General features: G+C 36.5%; 2 protein-coding genes across 7 annotated transcripts in view; one reads left to right on the forward strand and one right to left on the reverse strand.

Annotated features, from left to right (window-relative positions):
• Nucleotides 1-21,009, reverse strand: part of LOC145285907 (bis(5'-nucleosyl)-tetraphosphatase [asymmetrical]-like) — a 59,118-nt gene that overhangs the window by 37,524 nt on the left and 585 nt on the right. The window contains exon 1 of one of the 2 annotated variants that reach the window (XM_080134386.1): nt 3,732-3,874. The exons of the other annotated variant lie outside the window; for it this stretch is intronic. Coding sequence (XP_079990512.1) covers nt 3,732-3,780 — 49 coding nt within the window. The 5' untranslated portion in view covers nt 3,781-3,874. Of the gene's footprint in view, nt 1-3,731; nt 3,875-21,009 lie in introns of those variants that run through there. 2 annotated transcript variants of the gene reach the window in all.
• Nucleotides 1-21,009, forward strand: part of LOC145285904 (pentatricopeptide repeat-containing protein 1, mitochondrial-like) — a 90,987-nt gene that overhangs the window by 7,399 nt on the left and 62,579 nt on the right. Inside the window, exon 1 of one of the 5 annotated variants that reach the window (XM_080134382.1) lies at nt 7,494-8,787. The exons of 2 other annotated variants lie outside the window; for them this stretch is intronic. The gene's annotated coding sequence lies outside the window, so the exon portion shown is untranslated. Of the gene's footprint in view, nt 1-7,493; nt 8,788-20,884; nt 21,004-21,009 lie in introns of those variants that run through there. 2 more of the 5 variants (XM_080134381.1, XM_080134378.1) reach the window with 2 other exon arrangements.

Consider the following 21,009-nt stretch of genomic DNA (forward strand, 5'->3'; position numbering starts at 1 on the left):
CATCTCGAAAACCATACAGTGTTTACCGATGTATTGGAAAATTCAAGATGGCGTCTGACTCCCTCTTTAACACGGTAAGTATGGGAAAAGGTGTTATAAATAAAAAAACTGGATAAAATACTGTTAAAAACTCGCTCAATATATGTTACCGTGACATAGCTTGACATATATTCGGCGGGGTTTTAATAGTATTTTTTTCTAGTTTTTTATTTATAACACCTTTTCCCATACTTAACGTGTTAAAGAGGGAGTGAGGCGCCATCTTGAATTTTCCAATACATCGGTAAACACTGTATGTTTTTCGAGCTGAATAAACATGTTACATTGAATAAAAACACGAAAAATATATCCAGTATGGTAGAAAAGTAACTTATCTTGCCTTTGATAACATTTATTTGTTATATATTTGTTTTTTGACAACTTTTTCGAATCTGTGTACTGTAATACAAACCCATTAAAAAATATTCATTTTGATTAAAAAAATATTCATTTTGATTTTTTTATTTGTTATATATTTGTTTTTTGACAACTTTTTCGAATCTATGTGCACAGTAATACAAACCCGTTTTTCGAGCTGAATAAATGTTACATTGAATAAAAACACGAAATATATATCCAGTTTGGTAGAAAAGTAACTTATCTTGCCTTTGATAACATTTATTTGTTATATATTTGTTTTTTGACAACTTTTTCGAATCTATGTGTACAGTAATACAAACCCGAAATGAACTTAAGACCACGAGTGAACGCGCGTTTTTTTTTTTTAGTTTAGTTTCATATATATATATATATATATATATATATATATATATATATATATATAAGTATTTTCAAATTTTATCTTTCTAGCTTTAAAAAAAAGTTTTAAAATTTTATCAGCCAGCATAATTTATTTTTAAATATTGAAAAATTTCAGGAAAATTAATTTTTGCTAGATTTTTAAAACATGTGTGTCAACAGCTTAAAAAAATCGTCTCTTCAAAAGAACGTGTTTTAAAGAGGACTGTAGTGAACGTGTGTGTGTGTGTGCGTGTCTGCGCGTGTGCTGTGTAGTAGTAGTACTAATAGTGTCCTTTGGAGGACAGCGTTTGTTTTCGTGTTGTGTGTACGTGTGTGCAGCTAGCGCCAGAATGGCGGACGTGGTGTCGGAGGTTGGATTGTGATGGCTGGTGTAAGTTTCGTAATTTTGTAATTTGTAAATGGCAAGTTAGGAAAAAAATAAACCCTTCCAAAATGGACAATAAATAAGGCCATAATATTTTATGGTAAATTTAAGAGCGTAGGAACCATAGTTTTTTAGGAGATGTGATTATTGGATTAACCAATTAGAAATCGTCTGTGGCACACACATCTCTGTTTTTTTATATATATATATATATATATATATATATATATATATATATATATATACATACTAGACTACTCGTGACTCGTTGGGTCAGTATATATTACAGCTAGCTATGGAATAGTATAGGTACAGGCAATAATGGTGGAAAATTGCTGGGGGAACATAGTTTTGAAAGCCGGTTCATAATTTTTTTTGTGTGTTTCCGACTACTTTTTTTTTTTTTTATTGTATTTGAAAGATTAGAGTAGGCACTGCCAAAAATGGCCGAAAAATCAAGTTGTTGTTGTTTTTTAAAACGAAATTACATTTATTAAAATCCATTATTTCTGAGTAACTTTTTTTTTCCAGAAAGATAAAACCCTGAATTTTATCATATAGAAAGCAGAATACTGTAAAACTTTTTCTACTATTTTTAATTAAATTTTAAATGTTAAATTTTCCCCAAAAGTTAACAATTGTCGTTTTTTGTTTTGCACAAAAAACGTATATAAATAGTTAAAAAAAAAAAATGTTTTCGAAAGAATTAATTTTTTATTTCTTGTCTAAGATTTAGGGTGATTTTCTATGAGAATATGCAAAAATATTATAATATAAGTACCGGGATTTCAAATAATTCCACTTATTCATATAGGCAACCAGTTACTTCGAGTCGATTTGATTACTCTTTTTACAAACTTTACATTTATTCTTGATAAAAAGCAAACTACGGAAGACCAAAAAGCTAAAAAAAAACTTATTTTTCAGTGACGAAAATTTCAATGTATTATTAACGCTGAGCATTTGTATGAGTTTGGTTTTTAATGTGTATGTATGTGGGGGTCAGGCTCTCCAAAATGGGGAAGGGGGCAATTTAAAGCAGAATAAAAAAAATTATTTCAGCGCGTTTGGTCCACCGTAGTCGAAAGGCGGCAAACGTTTCCAAACTGGATCCAAAAAATGATGATATTTTTAACACAAAGAGCACAATATTTATCGATTTTTTTTTTGTATCGATTCTTCAAAGCATGCCGCCCTGTTTAATAATGGTCATGCATTATTCGGCTCGCTAAAAAGAAATTGTTAATTTATTTATCAAAGATTTTAAAATGGCTTTTTTCGTATAAATATTTAAAAAAATTTTTTTTGTTTTGCTTAACTTAAATTAATTATTTTATTTAACATATTCATCGAATTTCACACTTCAAAACTCAAAAGCGGGATAATTAAACACAATCGAAGTTCTGATATTCAGACATCAAAATAAGGTATGCAAACAAGTTTTTTTTTTTTTTAATCTATAATCCCGTCCCTTACAACAACATAATGTTTTGTTCAGTTTCAGATGATTAATTTAAGCATATTTGGAACCCCCTCAAAACAAGGGGGGGGGGGTTGTAAGCAAAAATATATATATATATATATATATATATATATATATATATATTGTTTATGAAAAATAAGTACATTGTTATAAAGTTCATTCTTCTCTTAATAATCGCTGAAAATTTCGTATTGATTGGATAATTACCTGATTTTTGGTAGATTTTTAAAAAGATGGTCCGTCAAAAAGTACTTACCTGCCCCCCCCCCCCCAGTTTTGGCGGTGCCTAGATTAGAGACTAAAGTTTATTTCCAAAAGAAGAAAAAATATTTGTACACATGAAAAAAACAAAAAAGAAAAGAAAAAAGTTATAATGAAAAATGTTTTCACGGCAACATTCGGACGTTGACAAATTCAGCTAAATCCTGAAGTTAAATTCATTGTAAAAATCCCTTAAAAGATAAATATTAGTTTTCTGGGTCTACTTTAAAGATAATTAGTAAAGTCATAAGATATTGCATTAAATAATAATAATAAAAAAAAACTTATTTGTTCAAAAAATAACTTAATTAGCCCCCCCCCCCCCAACAAACACACACACACACACAAAGCCGGAGATTCTAGCTTCACACAAACAAAAAGACGTCGTCTTTTAGTTAAGAAATAAAGACATGAAAAGAAGTCTTATTCTAAGATTTAAAAGCAACTTTATTGGTTATCTTCGTTAGTGAGAATATAGGAAAGAAACAGGTTAGTAACTGAAAGTGTTCTTGTTTGGAAACATAGATTAAATATTAGACAGGCCTGTTGAAAGAGAGAAGAGTTCAGTGTATACGTGTTGAAGTTGGTAGTAGGAGCGTGCGTCCATGTATGGATAAGGGCATTCCTGTAGCGTGATAAAGAAAGTTTGTATGTGTACCGCGTGTGGAAATAGCCATGCTTGTATTCATTGACCAAATTCGAGAAATAGAAACAATTTTTTTTTTCGGGTAGGTCCTTTTAAATTATCAATTACCGCGGTCCTACTCAACATAAAATAATACTTTTAATTGATAAAGATAGTAAAAAGATTGATTTACTTACTACTGGGTGTCCGAAGAATTTTTTTTTCAAAATGTTTGATACTCGTCATATTAAAGTCTTATTTTTAACACGACAAAAAAAAAAAAGGAAATGGTCAAAAATATTTCGGACACTTGACAGTATTAAGATTAACACCTCTTCTGATTGGTTCCCAAATTTCATGACGAAATTCTTCATACAATCACGGTACGGACCTTTAGAAAACAGGGGGGGGGGTCATTACAAAACCTTACCGAAAACGCCATTTTATGACGTTCACATTTTTATCACTTTATTTGCTTAAAACTCTTAAAATATATAATGTACATTCATATTTATTAATTCATTTGAAAGTATATTCATTTCCGAACAAAACAGTAGTAATTTGAAGACTCGAAGTGCTTTGGTTTAAAAAATATGGCTATTTTAGTAGAACTACCTTGAAATCTGTGATTATCCAAAGCGTTTTTTCGTCCGTGTGTATTACTAATTCATGCTAGACCATGGTCAAAAACTCCGCCCGGGTCAATTTGGCCGCATGAATACAAAACATGCCAACATGACTATCTCTACATGCAGTACACACACAAGCTCATCCTACGGTACTGTCTAATCTTTCATGATGCACTCTTCTACTTCTAGGAGACAAACAATTCATCATGGTTACGTGCCATAACTTCAACACATATGAACTCTTCTCTCTTTCAACAGGCCTGTCTCTACACATAAACTTTTTCATTAAATGTCGTTAATCACAACATTTTGGCGACTCCTGACGTGATGGCGAACATGCAACGTTCGTCAACTACTTATTTCACAAAAGACAATCAAAATAATCATCTTAAAAATTTGGGACGCTAAAAACGTACATATTTTTTTTTTATAACATTTTTGTTTAGATCAAAATTCTTAAAAATTAATATACCGAAATGTAAGGGGAGGGGGGGGGGATGAAATACGGAAAATAACATTTCATAAAATGACAATAGATTATGTTTATTTTATTATCTATATATTGATACGATAGTGTGCGTTTGTGTTATTTTCTGCATCATGCTTATATCCGGGTCGTTTAATTGTTATGTACTTTCATTTCGTGTCATTTTACCAACAATTCTTCACAAGTTTTTGTTACGATAATACCTGATGACACTTAAGTCATCTATTTTTTTTTTTTAATAAATAATTTTATCAAGAATTCTTCATAAGTTTTGGTTTCGGTTATAACTGATGACACTCTAGTAATCTATCTCTTTTTATAAATAATTTTATAAAGAATTCTTCATAAATTTTGGTTTCAGTTTCGATTATAGCTGAAGAAACTCAAGTTTATATATATATATATATATATATATATATATATATATACATATATTTTTTTCATAAGTTTTTATTTCGGCTTCGATTCAAGCTAATGCATCCAAGTCATCTGGATATATTTATTTTTATTTTTAAAATCGCAACCTTATAATATATAGAAATCAATAGAACATTAACTCTATAATAATATATACGAAATCTGCAAGAATTAAAATATCATATTTAAGCGTACTTTATGACCGGGCTTTGTGTCTGTGCTAGCTAAAATAAATACTTTTGCAGTTTTAACAAAAAAAGCTACAATCATATCAGAGCGTCTCCATTTACACTGAACATCTATAGAATGCCAACATCAATATATTACATATGAAGGAGTTCCCTGTGGAATTTCCACAGGTCCCGCTAGTTTGAAATGAAAATAAAAAGTAAAACACTTAAGCCGAACGATTTTATTGTAACGCAAACCAATTAAAAAAAAACTTCTTTTTTTTTATTTTATTTATTTACTAGCGGGGGGTACCCGGCGTTGCCCGGGTGTTTGGAGGTGTGTATGGTTTTGGGTAAATAAAAAGAAAAATCGTTGGTTGTTTAAAAAAAAAAAAAAAAAAATGAAGCCTTGACGCGCAGTTGGAAAATAGTAAAGTGTGAAAAAAAAAAAAAAAAAAAAAAAAAAAAAACAAGTGTCCGTTTTTGACGAGTTATTGACGTGAACTTTGAGTGAGGGGCAGTGTTTTATTTAACGCGAGTCTGTTCGCTTCTTTTTTTATATGAAAAAGCTTAATGCACATGCGGCGATCGTAAGCAATAACTATTCAGCAGTTAACATTTTCTGCGGGACAGTTTTTAATGAGGTCAATAAAGCGGTTTGTTTGTTTTTAACTAACTTTGGGGGAAACCAGCTCCCTGTTTATTAGGGGGAGTGTCTCGTTTCGAAATGAAAGCAACCGTCTGATATGACGAAGCCGACATTGACCAAACGTAACCTAGCTTTCCCATAATTCGAATCGAGTTTCACTTTTTTTTATACCGAAAAACGAATGCAACACGTGCCGATCTGAAAATGTCGAATGATTACCGTTTCAAACTCAGGCAAATTAAATAGGGAGGCGACCACCATTGTTAAATCATAGATATTATCATTTAGATGTGATATAAAAAGTTTTAAAAATGAGTGACAGCCTCGAGAATCCGCCGGAAAAAAGCCTTTTGAAGACATACACAAAAAGCGAACATACATACACACATTTTTGCTTTTATATATATAGATATTCGTTTTATTTATGTTGGGAGTATAGAAAGATAAAATGTATATATCTATTTAAAAATAAATAAAATAAGAAAGGATACAGTCCATAAATTGGCGATTTGAAAGCGGCTACATTGAATAGCTCTCAGTTCTACGACATAATCAAGTTACCTGAACTGATTTTTTTTCAATCAGTTTTAAAATAAAGCTGTAGTATTATTTTCTTAGGGTGACAAATTTATCATTCAACCCAGTATTCTATTTGGTAGGGTAAGATTAAAACTAGAAGCCAGTGTGTACAATAATACAGAATTATACTTGATAAGTGGTAAATACTGAATTAGCAGGAGTTCAATACCCTAGGTAGAGTAATTGTGTACAGCAGTATATTTCCTATGTTCTTGATGGAGAAGGGAAAGACAACAAAATCGGCATTGCCTAGGAATACAAAAAAAAAAATATATAAGTTTCATTATATTATTAAGGGGGAGGGGGTACCAAGAACTAGAAAGATTGGATGGAGGAGAAAGAGGGAGGCAAAGAGAAGAAATACAGAGATAGGTAAATAGAAGCTTTAATATAATGATGTTAAATACACATTTTAAACCCTTTCTGTTTTGTTTTATAGCCCCGGGCAAAGCCGGGCGACCCTGCCTGCTAGTATATTGCTACAACATGGTAAAATAATAAGTTGTTTGGGAATAATACCGTAATGCCGTAAGCCATCTCATTCTAAATAATTTGGATAGCTAAAAAGAAACGTAAATTTGTATGACTCAGCAGGATACGACCTTTTGACCAGCTCAATTCTGTTGTTGTCATTGGTTTCTCCAGTTCTTTTCAGAATTAGGTACTTACAACGGGGGGGGGGGGTTTAGACTACTTAAAGGTTGTTAACATCCATAATGAAAGTGGTGCACCGTTATGAAACTGACAGTTTACAACTTGGCATGCCCAAGTCCTTCATCCTCTTGTAACTAATGAGTATTCAGAGGATTTCAGTACTTATCAAGTTAGTCACAAGTATTGACAGTAAATCTCGAGTTAATACTCGAAAATAATCAAAGCAGTTTACAATTAAAACCACCACTTTTTTTTAAGGAGGCTTTTCCAAGTTTTATTGTTTTTTTGTTGGGGGGGGGGGGGGGTATTCCTCCAGTTTACAAACGGTGCGAGATAGAATTTTCAAGTTAAATTCAATTTTTACAGCATCTTTTGCTTATTAAATTGTTAGGTAAAAGTACAGAATAGTTAACAAAGATCTCCCTCCCCATGTTAAGAATGGGTTTCTTGAATAATGTTAGTACTAGGATGACAAGAAAGTTATTGCAGAATTTTTAATTTTGATTTCAAATAAGTTTTTGTTATAATACCTTTACTTTATACATATTCGCTCTCTCCAATCATTTAAATTACAAACGTTTTAAAACAATTATGTCTTCTTTTCAGAACGTTGAATACAAGATGATTAAAAAAAAAAAAAGAAGCAAATTCGTGCAATTTTCTTAATTTAATTTAAGCTAGGTCGAAAATTTGCTAAAGCAGCTCGCAATATCGACCAAGTGTTTGGCTCAGGAACCACTACTAAATGCACAGTACAATGGTGGTTTCAGAAATTTTGTGGCGGCGATGAGAGTCTTGAATATGATGAAAATAGTAGTCAGTCATCGGATGTTGACAACGATCATTTAAGAGTCTTAGTTGAAGCCAATCCACGCACAAGTATTTGAGAACTTACTTCCGAATTAAACATAATGGAGACAACGATTTTATTTTTTATAAATAATTTTACCAAGAATTCTTCATAAGTTTTGGTTTCGATCATAGCTGGAAGGAACTCGAGTTATATATATCTCAGCCTCTGTCCCATCGACAAAATGTAGCATCTCTCTGCCTGTTCTACAAGTACTTTAACGGTGTATGCTCCAATGAACAGCAAGCACTTGTAGCCACTCGACGTAAATACCCCCGACAAACCCGACAAGCAGCAAAATTCCACCCCTTCACAGTTAAAATCCCTAGATGTAAGAGAGCCTTCTACTCCAGTAGTTTCTTCCCAAGAACCGCTAGACTTTGGAACTCCCTTCTGGGTTCCTGCTTCCCCAACTATACTGACATGCAGAAGTTCAAGCGTAATGTGAACCGACATCTTGCGGCCCAACTTCCCACATAATACCCCTGTAGCTTATGTCCCTGATAGTAGCCCCCTACGGCAAATAAGTGAAAGTGCACTGGGAGACCACCCAAAGACTTACTTTTAAGAAGTTGATTATGTGGAGGTTGAAAATAAAAAAATTCCATTTGGAATAAACACACCAAACCTCCCCATGTTAAGAACGGCTTTCAGAATAAACACCCTTTGCAGGTTCGAAAACCAGTGCACATCCACCGTCTTCAGGTGATCCCTCACTGAACTTTTATTAAAAAAATTTAAAAAAAAACAAAAAAAACAAAAAACTACTCGATCAAATTAAGTGACATTTTCTTTCAAAGAACTTCATTCCATAACGGGTAAGTACAATATAACCTTTTTTCAATATTTTCATTTTTTTAATGTCTTTGTTGAACTGTACAAGTATCAAATTTTGGTGCTGGTCAGGTATAAAGAAAAGCGAAAGACCGGTTTTTAAAAATAAAATTGCAAAAACAGAGGACATAACTCGGATTGCTTATTTTCGAAAGCACATTTTAGATTACTTTTTCTTATTGTTCGTTATTTAATTAATTTTTCTTCCACTTAAAAAAGGTATATTTTTTTTTTTTTGTATAAATTTACGAAAACAGAACTGGAAATTATAAAAATTTTCATGAATTTAATTAAAACACTGTTATAATTTAAATTACCGTTGGTTTCTCAGCTATGATAAATATTGTAGTTATCCCCCTTGGCTGGAAGTAGCTGTTAGACCATATTAACTCGATTATAGTCAAAGTATTAATTTTAAGTTGATAAAATTTTTATCAAAAGGAGTTCCTGTTTTCTCTTACTTTCTTCTTCTTCTTCACCCATCACTACAATTTTATCAACTTAAAAATGAAATAAAAACAACGAAATGGATAGACTACTACGCCCTAACAAATTTGACGTGAAACCCACTATTCCAAATTCAGAGAAAGTGTGCAAACACTGGAAACTAACCTTCGAAAACTATATATGTACCACAAATAACCCCCAAAGCTTCTTCGCCTTAATCAACTCTATTTCAACGGCGATCTATGAACTAATAAGCAAGACTACGGACTATAACAGCGCGATAAAAGCTCTAGACATTGCCTACATTAAGCTTCTTTTTTTTTTTTTTTTATTACATTTTCACCCCAAACAAGGCAAATTGCCACTTTGGTGTAGGGGGCTACTATCAGGGGCAACAACTACTGGGGTATGTAGGGATTTGGGCAGCAAGGTGTCGGTTCACGTTACACTTGAACTTCTGCACGTCAGTACTGTTGGGGAAGCAGGGACCTGGAATGGAAAGCTGGCAAATCTTGTATACAATAGACACTGGTTATTTACGAACAAACCACAACCGGCACTAACTATTGACGCATTTATGCAACAATTAGAAATGCTCGCTAAATCGTGTGAATTCCAAGCTGTTAACACAGAAGAGAACAGGAAACAATATATTCGAGACTCTTTTATTAGTGGCATCTCCTCCTCATCTATTCGTCAATGCTTACTTGAAAAACCGTTCCTAACACTACAAGAGACCTATGCAATGGTCAGATTTCTGGAACAAGTGGAGAAACCTTCGGTAAGCTATGAAAACAACCTTAACGTAGCCGCTACTGTAATTGAAGAGTATTATCGCTTTTCTTTTCCCTGTAAGAACATGAAAAGCAAAACCGTTATCCGCTGTCTAAACCAACTATTTTCAATTTTTGGTATGTCTGATACGACACATACTTACTGACAGGGCTGCCGACTTCTTCTCTGGTGAAATTAAAGATTACTTACATGGGAAAGGTATTACTGCCTCAAAAACTAGTAGATATCACCCCAAAGGTAATGGGCGGGTTGAGGAACTCAATTGAACTTTATGGAACACCATTCAAATAACCTCTTTTATTAGTGGTATCTCCTCCTCATCTAGTCGTCAACGCTTGCTTGAAAAACCATTCCTAACAATACAAGAGACCTATGCAATGGCCAGATCCCTGGAACAAGCGGAGAAACATCCAGTAAGCTATGAAAATAACTTTAACGTAGCTACTGTAATTCTGTTAGAAGACACCCACTTAGCCGCTATAAAGGAAAAGACTAATAAAAAGAAATTTACTTCTCCCGTGGGATCTATCAGCATTCGCAAGCGCTACTCCTGGTGTGTAACACCGAGTGTATAAAATGTAAAAAGAACGGCTATTGGGCTAAGGTACGTAAATCTTCCACTTCTTCTGCTGTATTATACTTCCCGGACTCACTCCCACCTACTCTCGCCTGACTAGGAACCGAAGCAAAAGATGTTACGTTTACTAAATGTAAAATAAATGGGCATATTATTAACGTTATGGTAGATTCTGGTAGCGTGAGGACGTTTATCAACCAAAAGTACAGCAAAAAAACTGAAGCTCTTCATTATACCTAAACTAAAGACCATAGCGTTGGCAGAATTGAAATTTGAAGTAAAAACAGATGCAAATAATTAGTGTATAGCTGCTACACTAAACCAACAAGGTCGACCTGTTTCATTCTTTTTATGGATGCTAAACCCAAACGAAATTAAACATTATCCTGTTGAAAAGGAAGCTGCTGCTATTGTCGAAGCTCTCTGAAAGCGGCAACACTTTATACTCAGAAGTTATTATGGACCAAAAGAGCATTAGTTTCATGTTTGACAACAGTAGAAAATCCAAAATCAAAAATGATAAAATATGTTGTTGGCGGATCGAACTGTCACAGTTCAAATTCAGTATCATCTACCGTCCGGGAGCGGAAAATACAGCTGCTGACACATTCTCTCGCATCTCTGCTCTAACTCACACTCTACAAGACCTTTGCAATTTGCATGTTAGACTATGCCATACTGGTGTTACATGGCTCAACCACTTGATCAGAACAAGGACGCCAGCTTGCGGGCTTTGGGGAGTGTGGACCCCCCCCCCTTTAATTACCATTGCTCCCAGGTCCACTCTAACCGGGAGTGGTAGTACCTGTTAGGGTCCCAACTATGGGTTAAATAGAAACCGACTTGAAAAAAAACCCCAAATATATTCTATTAAAATATTGTTCTTCAAAATCACTGGATTCGGCATTAAATAACCTGAAAAGGGTTGATATGCCGTAAAACAAAAACAACCAACCAACCAACAAATCAGAACAAGGAACATCCCATACTCTTTGGAACAAGTTAAAACATAACTGACTCTTGCTCCTCCTGCCAGTATCTGAAGCCCAAATTTGCCAGTTGTAACGAAGTAACACTCGTGCAGGCTATACTACCTTTTCAGCGATTAGACATCGGCTTCACAGGTCTCCTACCTACTTCACTGCATGGTAACAAATACTCACCATAATTGATGAGTATTCTCGTTTTCCTTTTACTTTTCCATGTAAAGACATGACAATCAAAACCATTATCTGCTGTCTAAACCAACTATTTTCAATTTTTGGTATGTCTGATAGGATACATACTGACAGGGCTGCAGACTTCCTCTCTGGTTAAATTAAAGATTACTTAAAGGTATTGCTACCTCGAAAACTAGTAGATATCACTCCTAAGGTAATGGGCAGATTAAGAAACTCAATGGAACTTTATGGACGGACATCCAAACAATCTAGCAACATGAAGCTGCCCTATTGGGAAGACATACTACCTGACACTCTTCACTCAATTAAATCGCTACTCTGCCACTAATATGACTCCCCATGACAGGCTACTCAAATATAGCCGTAAATCCTCCTCTGATACTTCGATTCATCTTGGGCAAAACCGGGCTCAATATATGTCAGAAATCATGCTAAGACTAGTAAATTCAACCGTCTTGTAACTCCTGCTACCCTATTAGATGTCAACCCTTACTGTGCTCATGTGTGACTACCTTCTGGTGCTGAAACTACTGTTAACGTGGAAGACCTGGCTCCTAACTCCTGTAATGAAGAAGACCTTCACACTGAAAGCAATCCTGCAAGTCCTGAGGCTTCTAAAGGGCCGCCTACTGATGAAAACATGACTAATGTGGAGGAAAAGAATTCTTTCCCCAATCCTGAAGAAATCAACGCCCCCCCCCCCAAGAAGTTGACGCTGGGGATCAAAATTCCAGTGAGTCGGTGTGGAGGTCATCCAGGTCATCCAGAAAGCGACGTTTCCCAAGTAAATATAAGGACTTTGTAACTTAATGCTTGACAGACTAACTTTAATTATCCTCTTTATAACTCGATACTTAATAATCATTGGCGGGGAAAATGTTATAATTCAAATTACCTCTGATTTCTTAGCTATAATAAATTTTGTAGTTATCCACCTTGGCCGGAAGTAGCTGTTCCGCCATATTAACTCGTTTATAGTTGAGAGCACATGTATTAATTTTAAGTTGATAAAACGTTTGTCAAAGGCGTTTCTGCTTTCTCTTACTTCATCCTTCTTTACACATCACTACATAATTCCCAATCCTGAAGAAATCAACGCCCCCCCCCCCAATACTGTAAAAAAAAAAATATGGTCACGTTGAGTGAGTCCATCTGTCAAGGGACAAAGGAACCATGATGAGTGAAGCATAGCAAATGGTATTATGGTCAGGGGGGGGGGTGAGAGTTAGTTTAAAACCTATAAGAGAGGTTTTTCCATTCCCTCTTCAGTTGAATTTTAGTTACTGTGGCGACTAGACCAGGCCGTTTGACTGGCTCCGGCAAGCATTTTTCATACTGTTGTTACTAGACCCAGTTGGGGGCAGGGCGGGGGCGATAAAAGAGTATTTCTATTTTGCAACCCTGATGTTTGCCTGCTCACCTTGCAATGTCGCTCTTCAGCCCATTTTTTTCCCCCCAACAATACTGTTTTTGCTGTTTAACTAAATTGGTACATATGCACTTATCATACCGTGCTGAAATAATGTTATTTAGAAATCCATTCTTAACACAGGGGAGGGGGGGTGTTTTGTAATTATTCTGTACTTTCACCTTGTTTGATCTGTCGCCTTTCTTGATTTCACCTGATTTTTTTAAAATTCATTTACTAGGCATCTCCACAGCTTTTTGTAAAACGTCAGCCTTTTACACAATAACAGCAATGTCATTATTTTGTGTGTTTACTATTTTCTGTGTCAATTTCTATGGATGGGCTTTGGCGCTATAATTGTTAATAGATGTAATGTTGCTTAAAGGCCTTCATACTTTTTTGGAAAAAGCACAAAAAATAAAGTTCACGTTCTATCAATTTGAATAATCAAATCAAAACAAATTTTTTTAAGGCCGATTTTCGATTTTTATTATATCAAGAGTTATGAATACATTTTTTTAATATTGGAAACCTGTTATAAAAAAAATCTTTGTTTAAATTTCATATCACAGAATATTAGAATTTAATATCATTTAAAGCTTTTTAGAAATAATTATTTCTTAGAATTATTTTTTGTTGTAATTTGAATAATTATATTACTGAGAAAAAAAATATCAAGAAAGTGTTTTTTTTTTCAACATAATAATATTGATTTTATGTCCAATTTTATTTACAATTTTAAAGTAAGTGAAATAAATAATGGGATCTTATATACATATAAAAATAACTATTTTTTTTCATTATTTGAGTTTTTCAGCTTTAAAAAATGTTGAAATTTTTATGGACCTACATTTATTTTGTTTAGTTTTCATAACATGAAATATAGAGGGGAGGGGGTAGAACACCTAAAAAAATCCTCTAATATATTTAATGAAACCTACTTTTATTATGCAAGTTTATTTAATAATGAATAAATATCGAAAATTTCATGAAAATATGGCTATTATTTGGTTTCTGCTAAATTTTGAAAATATGGGTATGTTTACGGTTTCAAAAATATCACTACATATGAACGTTGTTTTTAAGCGTCAATAATGTAAACACGATTTTAGCTTTGCATTTTCATCATTTTTGTAAAATTAAAAAAAAAATATAAGCAGTTTATTTGAAGCTTCTTGTTTTAAATGGTAAAAAAGTTAGGATGATAATATTAAATTAAATTACAGTTACATCGTGTTACATATGGGGGGTTTAAATCTGTGGCGTTTGTTGGGGGGGTACTGTAAGAAATTCTGCAGAAATAAGCAGGCACCTTATTGGTCGGTTTGACTGTCCACGATTTTGTTTGGACCAATCAGATTGATTGTTGTTATTAACTGCAGAGTTGTATTTTGGCGCTATTTTTTCTGTTTCAGGTTGCGTCAGTTTTCTTCAAGACAGCGGGTCAGGTGGATGTGAAAAACTCACCTCTTTATTTGAGGCTTGAAGCCTCAAAACCCTTTTGTCTCTTTTAGACGTATTAATGCCCTAACGTGGGCGAAATGTTATCATTTGAAAACACTAATACCCTTATGTCGGGCAAAATATATTCTTTGGACTCTATTGTGCTTTACGATTGGACTGACTTTCATCATCACTTTTAATGTCTCTCCGAGACGATTTTAAGGTCTAAATTTTTACGTGCCACTTGTCCGCCATTTGGACATTATTTATAGTGAACTCCATGATGACAACCGGACTCAAAGTATTCATCCTTGGAAGGCATCAGTTCAAATGCATCGACTTACTGCAACTATTCTTCAAACAGCATGGTGACTTGAATCCTGCAAACGCGAAGATAAACATAAACTATTACCCTTTACAGGTGTTACCAGCTCTGTTCCACAGAAAGCTAAAGATGGAACATCTTTTGCAATTAGATCTTTACTTTTATCGTAGCCCCGCCACCGCGTCAAGACTACTCAAATAGAATACTGGTGCGTAGCCCCAATTGTAAAACACAGTTGCGCGCGCAACTGTATAAAGATTACCTAAGCTGCACGTATATCGTTTTTCTATGCTCACGCAGATTCTGTGGGCATATAAACCAAACTTTGCCTGTTCACGCGGACATAGTCGAAAGCATCTTACGTTACACAGATGTTATTTTGTTCATCCAATCAGTTTATGAGGAAAACAAATTTTAAAATTGTTTTTTTTGACGGTCTTTGTGGAGCCGGTTTGGATCTATAAAAAGGGCATTTTGCGCCCAAACGAGTCAGTCGACCTCTGATCAGCATGCTGTAAACATCAACATTGATCTCCATCCCCGGGTCGTTAAACGCACGTATGCCCTACAATTAATTCTCCTCGAGGAGATGGACTTTTTACCATTTTCTAACTCTCTGCTAAAGTGTGGTTAAAAGTGAAGAACCTTACCTCATGCATCGTGCGGCTCGTGTTAGGAAAGAAAAAAAAGAGACAATAAAAATGGCCGCCCCCTGGTATTTACGGACTGAAAATCACGTGATGTGACGAGAGGGGGAGGGGGTATACAAATGAGATGTGGTTGGGTCTCTCTATAAAAGAGCCGTCTTCTTTATTTTGGGTGTCAGTGTGGAAAGTGCAGAGAAGAAGAGAACAGTTGGAGTTGGATTTGAGTTTGAGACTTTTGATCTGAGGTTGAGTTCAAATTTAACGTCAAGCTATTTCGGCACAGTGACAAAAATGGGTGACCGAGTAAGATTGAGCAGCGATATCCTGAGGCCATTTACTGGAGAAGATGACGTGGTTGCATGGCTTAACAAGCTGAAGTTGGTGGCAAGGCTGCAGAAGATCGAGGATGTAGGCACGTTAATACCAATGTATTTGGAAGGAAGTGCTCTAGCGGTCTATCTAGAAATGGGAGAAACCGATCAGGCCATTGCTGAGAGCATTGAAAACTGGTTAAAGACTGCATTTTCCGAGAGCGCGTTTGAGGCTTACAACAAGCTCAAAAGAGTCACCTGGACTGGGGAGTCTGTGGACGTGTACGTGGCAGAGATAAGGCAACTAGCAGGATTGGCTGGATATGAGGGATGCAGCCTTGAGAAGACTGTAAAGCTGGCGCTTGTAACTGGTTTCCCTGATCGCATCTCCATGGAACTGCAACGACTTACTAATATTGAAACCATGGAAGTGGAGGAGATTCTAAGGCATGCTAGAGTTTTGGCGAAACAGCCCGGTGAGCTGGGGGCAGTCGCGGCTGCTGTGGCAAGCAGAAAGGAGCGACCAGTGATGAAGCAAGGCCATGGATTTACCGGTAAATGCTTTCGATGTCAAGGACCACACGTGATGAGAGACTGTAGGGAGCCACGGCCAGACATTATCTGTTTTCGGTGTGATCAAGTAGGGCACATTAGCAGGAATTGCCCTTCGCTTCCGGGAAATGAGTAAAGGGGTGCTATTGCGCCAGTAGTCACCCCTTTTATACTGAACAGGCGTATGAGAGTTTGTTGCCACAGTTAGTGATCACAATCAATGGAAAGAGGGCTAGAGCTCTTGTTGTGGAGAGGCCAATGCAGAGATTGTAGTAAGGAATATGCCATTGCGACTAAGAGTGATCGTGCTGGATAGACTGGTTGCAGGAATTGATGTGGTGCTGGGCCTGGACGCGATAGACCGACTGGGAGGAGCTACTATTGCTAAAGGCCAGGTGAAATTTGGCAATCAGAGTGCACCGGGAATAACAGGAAGCGTAACCAGGGGTGATACCAACCAACCGTCGAAACCCCGACCATGTCTGATTGAGGATGATGACTTTCGAGCCTACTTCGATGGCGAAAAATGGATGGTAGAATGGCGATGGACCGTGGAGCCACCTGTGTTGACGAATCGGGTCAGCTGCTACAAAAGCACACTGAAAGGAGCTGCGGAGCTGCAGTTTTAAAAAGAAGTTGAGAGATGGATAGATGAAGGAATATTAATGCCGTGGGCAGAGACAGTTGAAGGAATTTTGCCACTCATGGCTGTGGTCCAACCTATTAAGAAGAAAGTTAGGCCAGTGTTGGATTTCCATGAGCTGAACAAGTTTGTCACTTGTCACACAAAGGATGGAATCGACGTGTGTGAAGAAGTCGTAAGGAAATGGAGGAGGATGAAGCAGGCAACTAAAATTGTGGACCTGAAGTCAGCTTACCTCCAACTTCATGTGGATGAGAAATTGTGGAAATATCAATTGGTAGAGTATAAAGGTCAAGTTTATTGTCTGACCAGATTAGGATTTGGTCTGAACTCCGCATCAAAGATAATGAGAGCAGTTCTTAAGACAGTGCTGGCCAAAGACGATGCAGTGAAGAGAGGCACCTGCTCTTACATCGACGATGTACTAGTGGACGAAACAGAGGTGACTGCGGAAAGGGCGAGAGAGCATATCAAAGCATATGGACTGACGACAAAACCGCCTGAGTCACTGGAAAACAGAATGGTTTTGGGATTTCGACTACAGAACAATAAGGCAGGAAAATTGATGTTTGAGCGAGGAAATGAGATCCCTGAAGCCAAGGTTGACCTAGCCAAGAGAGAGCTTTTCTCTATATGTGGAAAGCTGGTTGGCCACTACCCAATAGCTGGATGGCTGCGAACTGCGTGCAGTTTTATTAAAAGGCAGACTGGGACAGACAGTTGGGAAGATGCTGTTGATCAAGAAGTGCTTCGCATGATACAAGAAGTCATTGCAGAAGTGAAAAAAATGGACCCTGTGAGAGGAGAATGGCATGTGAAGGAGGGCCATGAAGTGGTGATATGGACTGATGCTAGCAGTGTAGCATTAGGGGTATTATTGGAAATAGGAGAAGTGGCTGTTGAAGATGCTGCTTGCCTATGCAAAAAGGATGATAGCACCCATATCAATGTTGCGGAACTCGATGCTGTGGTGAAAGGCATCAATCTAACTCTAAAATGGGGGCTACAGATAGCGAACATTAAAACAGACTCTGCAACAGTGGTGTTGTGGATTAAATCGGAGCTGTCTAGTGATAAGCAGATCAAAACAAAAGGAGCAGCGGAGATGCTTATCAAGCGTAGACTTGGAGCACTGGGAGACTTGGTTCGAGAATTCGAACTAGTGTAACTATTACCTTAGTTCCGTCACAAAAAAATAAAGCAGATGGGCTGACAAGAGTCAAGAAAGCCTGGCTACACAAGGAAAGAGACGGGGCTCCAGCATGTTGTGCAGTAGAGAATTTAAAAGACCTGCATAACCTGCAGCATTTTGGAAAGGAACGGAACCTTTACCTGGCAGAAAAGTAAACCCGCACGTCACAATGCAAGATGTCCAAAAGGTGGTGGAACAATGTAGGGAATGCCAATCAATCGACTCTGCACTGGCTAGACATGAAAAAGGGGAACTGCATGTTGAAGAGAATTGGCGGAGATTGGCCATTGACATCACACATTATCAACATGAACCACATGTAACTATGATAGATTGTGGGCCTGGGAGAGTAGCGATATGGCGGAAAATCAAGAATGAAACAGCAGAAGAGGTAAAGAGAGTTGTCGAGGAGGTTTTTATGGAAAGGGGGCCAGTAGAAGAGGTGTTGATGGATAATGGTACGTCTTTCCGCTCGGAAGTTTTTAGAGACTTATGTGCGAAGTGGAATGTGGGGCTATATTTTAGAGCTGCATACCATCCAAGTGGAAATGGAATTATAGAGAGGCACCATCGCACTATAAAAGCTGTGGCATCAAGAAGCCAGATTTCACCCCAAGAAGCAGTTTTTGGTACAATATGACGCCGAAGGCTGGTCAAGACGAAAATTCAGTGCCGCACCGGTCTATTTTCTCTTATGAATGGCGGCATCCATTGGCTGTAACACAGAGAGAAGAACAGGCCTGCGTGGACATCGCAGTTGGTGAAGAGGTGTGGGTGAAACCACCCAATTCTCGGTTGCATGACTCGCTGGGGAAAAGGTACAGTGACTGAAGTACTCTCCAAAAACAAAATAGCGATTGACGAAATGCCTCGTCACATTTTAGATATACGGAGAGTCTCCTTGCCACCAGAGGAAGGGGAGGTTGATGCTGATGTTGAAGTGTCTGAAGAAGAGCCTCTTCGACGATCGCACTGTGAATGAAGACGCCCAGCGTGGATGCTAGACTATGATACTAATTATTGATCTTAGAGATCAAGGGGGCGTGTGGTTAAAAGTAAAGAACCTTACCTCATGCATCGTGCGGCTCGTGTTAGGAAAGAAAAAAAAGAGAAAATAAAAATGGCCACCCCCTGGTATTTATGGACGGAAAATCACGTGATATGAGGGGGAGGGGGGGTATGCAAATGAGATGTGGTTGGGTCTCTCTATAAAAGAGCGAGGGACTTTTATATGGTTTAATTCTTCCTAAAAAGAACTGTTTTCTTCATTACATAAAGAACTTTTGATTCCTCAGTCGCAGAACTGTCTTCTTCATTACATGATAAAAACATTTAATTACCTCAGTCGCAGGAAAACACTTTCAATTAAGAAGAAACTTTCTTATCTCCTCTTTTCATTCAGTTACAATTTTTAAAAAAATAAATTTTGTATCTAATTTATCCATTCGTCTCGGTCATCTTTGTTTGATTGCCACCACCATTTAACACATTATTTTTATTTCTATTATTTTGAGTTTGTGGGACTAAACATCGACACCCGTTAGTCTTGCAACAGTGCCAACACTTTAATAAAATTTACATTGAAGTTTAAAGGTGAGCCTGGCATGATTTCTGATTGCCTTTTTTTCATTCTGCCAAGAGCAAAACCGAGGTGGGAAGATATCCCATAGTTCCTATTTATTATTAAAATTTATTGAAATTTAAAAATGCATATATATTTTGGGAATATTCTGTATTGGATACTTTTTATCATGATGTTTGATTTTAGTTTGACAGGCCCGCAGCAAGTGTTGAGGAACTTTTCTTGATAGGGTTCAAAATAGACTTCGTGGCCTGGTGGGAGATGTCCTTTTCTCTTCCCTGCAACCTCTATCTCACAGAAGAGATGTTGCGAGTTTGTCTCTGCTTTATCGTTATTTTCATGGAAAGTGTTCGACTGAGCTTCAATCTATGGTCCCCCCTCGCCAAACTTTCACAAGAAACACTCGACTAGCTGAAAACATTATCAATAATTTTCCCCACTCTTTATCTGTGCCTAAACCTAAACATAGATTCCATGATCAAAGATTCTTTCTTAGAACTGCACGCCTGTGGAATTGTCTTCCGTTTTCCTGCTTTCCAGCTGTCTATAATATGGTTGTCTTCAAGTCCAACATGAACAAGTTTCTGATGAGCCGTTCCACTTAAGTTAAAAAATTTACCGAACTTCCATTACTATCGATTACTATATTATCCTTTTGACTACTCTACACTCTTTAACCCTTATCCTTGAGTGGCCTATCGGCCTTGATAAGTGGTGCCGCCTATGTAAAAAAAAAAAAATAAATAAAAAAGCCCTTTTCTATTTTTTTCTTCTTTTTATTACTTTCTTTTCACCTCAATACTCACCTTTATAATGATAACTTTTAAAGGTTTTCGGGTATGCTGAAAACGAATATCACATTTAAATTTTGTGAGGACAAGGAGTTTTCTGGATATTAAGACCTTTATTATCCAATGTAATCCGTTGTTTTTACCGGAGGCCATTTTTCCCCCCTCAACTGAAAAGTACGAATGCGCATGCGTGTTACGAAGATCCTACTCCCAAGGATAGAAAAAATGTCTTCGTATCCAGTCAAATTTTAATGAGATATTCGTTTTCAGCATACCCGAAAACCTAAAGAAGTCGTTATTTTAAAGGTAAGT

This window comes from Euprymna scolopes, chromosome 10, assembly GCF_053919585.1.
Source record: "Euprymna scolopes isolate OS-2025 chromosome 10, ASM5391958v1, whole genome shotgun sequence".
Classification (NCBI taxonomy): Eukaryota; Metazoa; Mollusca; class Cephalopoda; order Sepiida; family Sepiolidae; genus Euprymna; species Euprymna scolopes.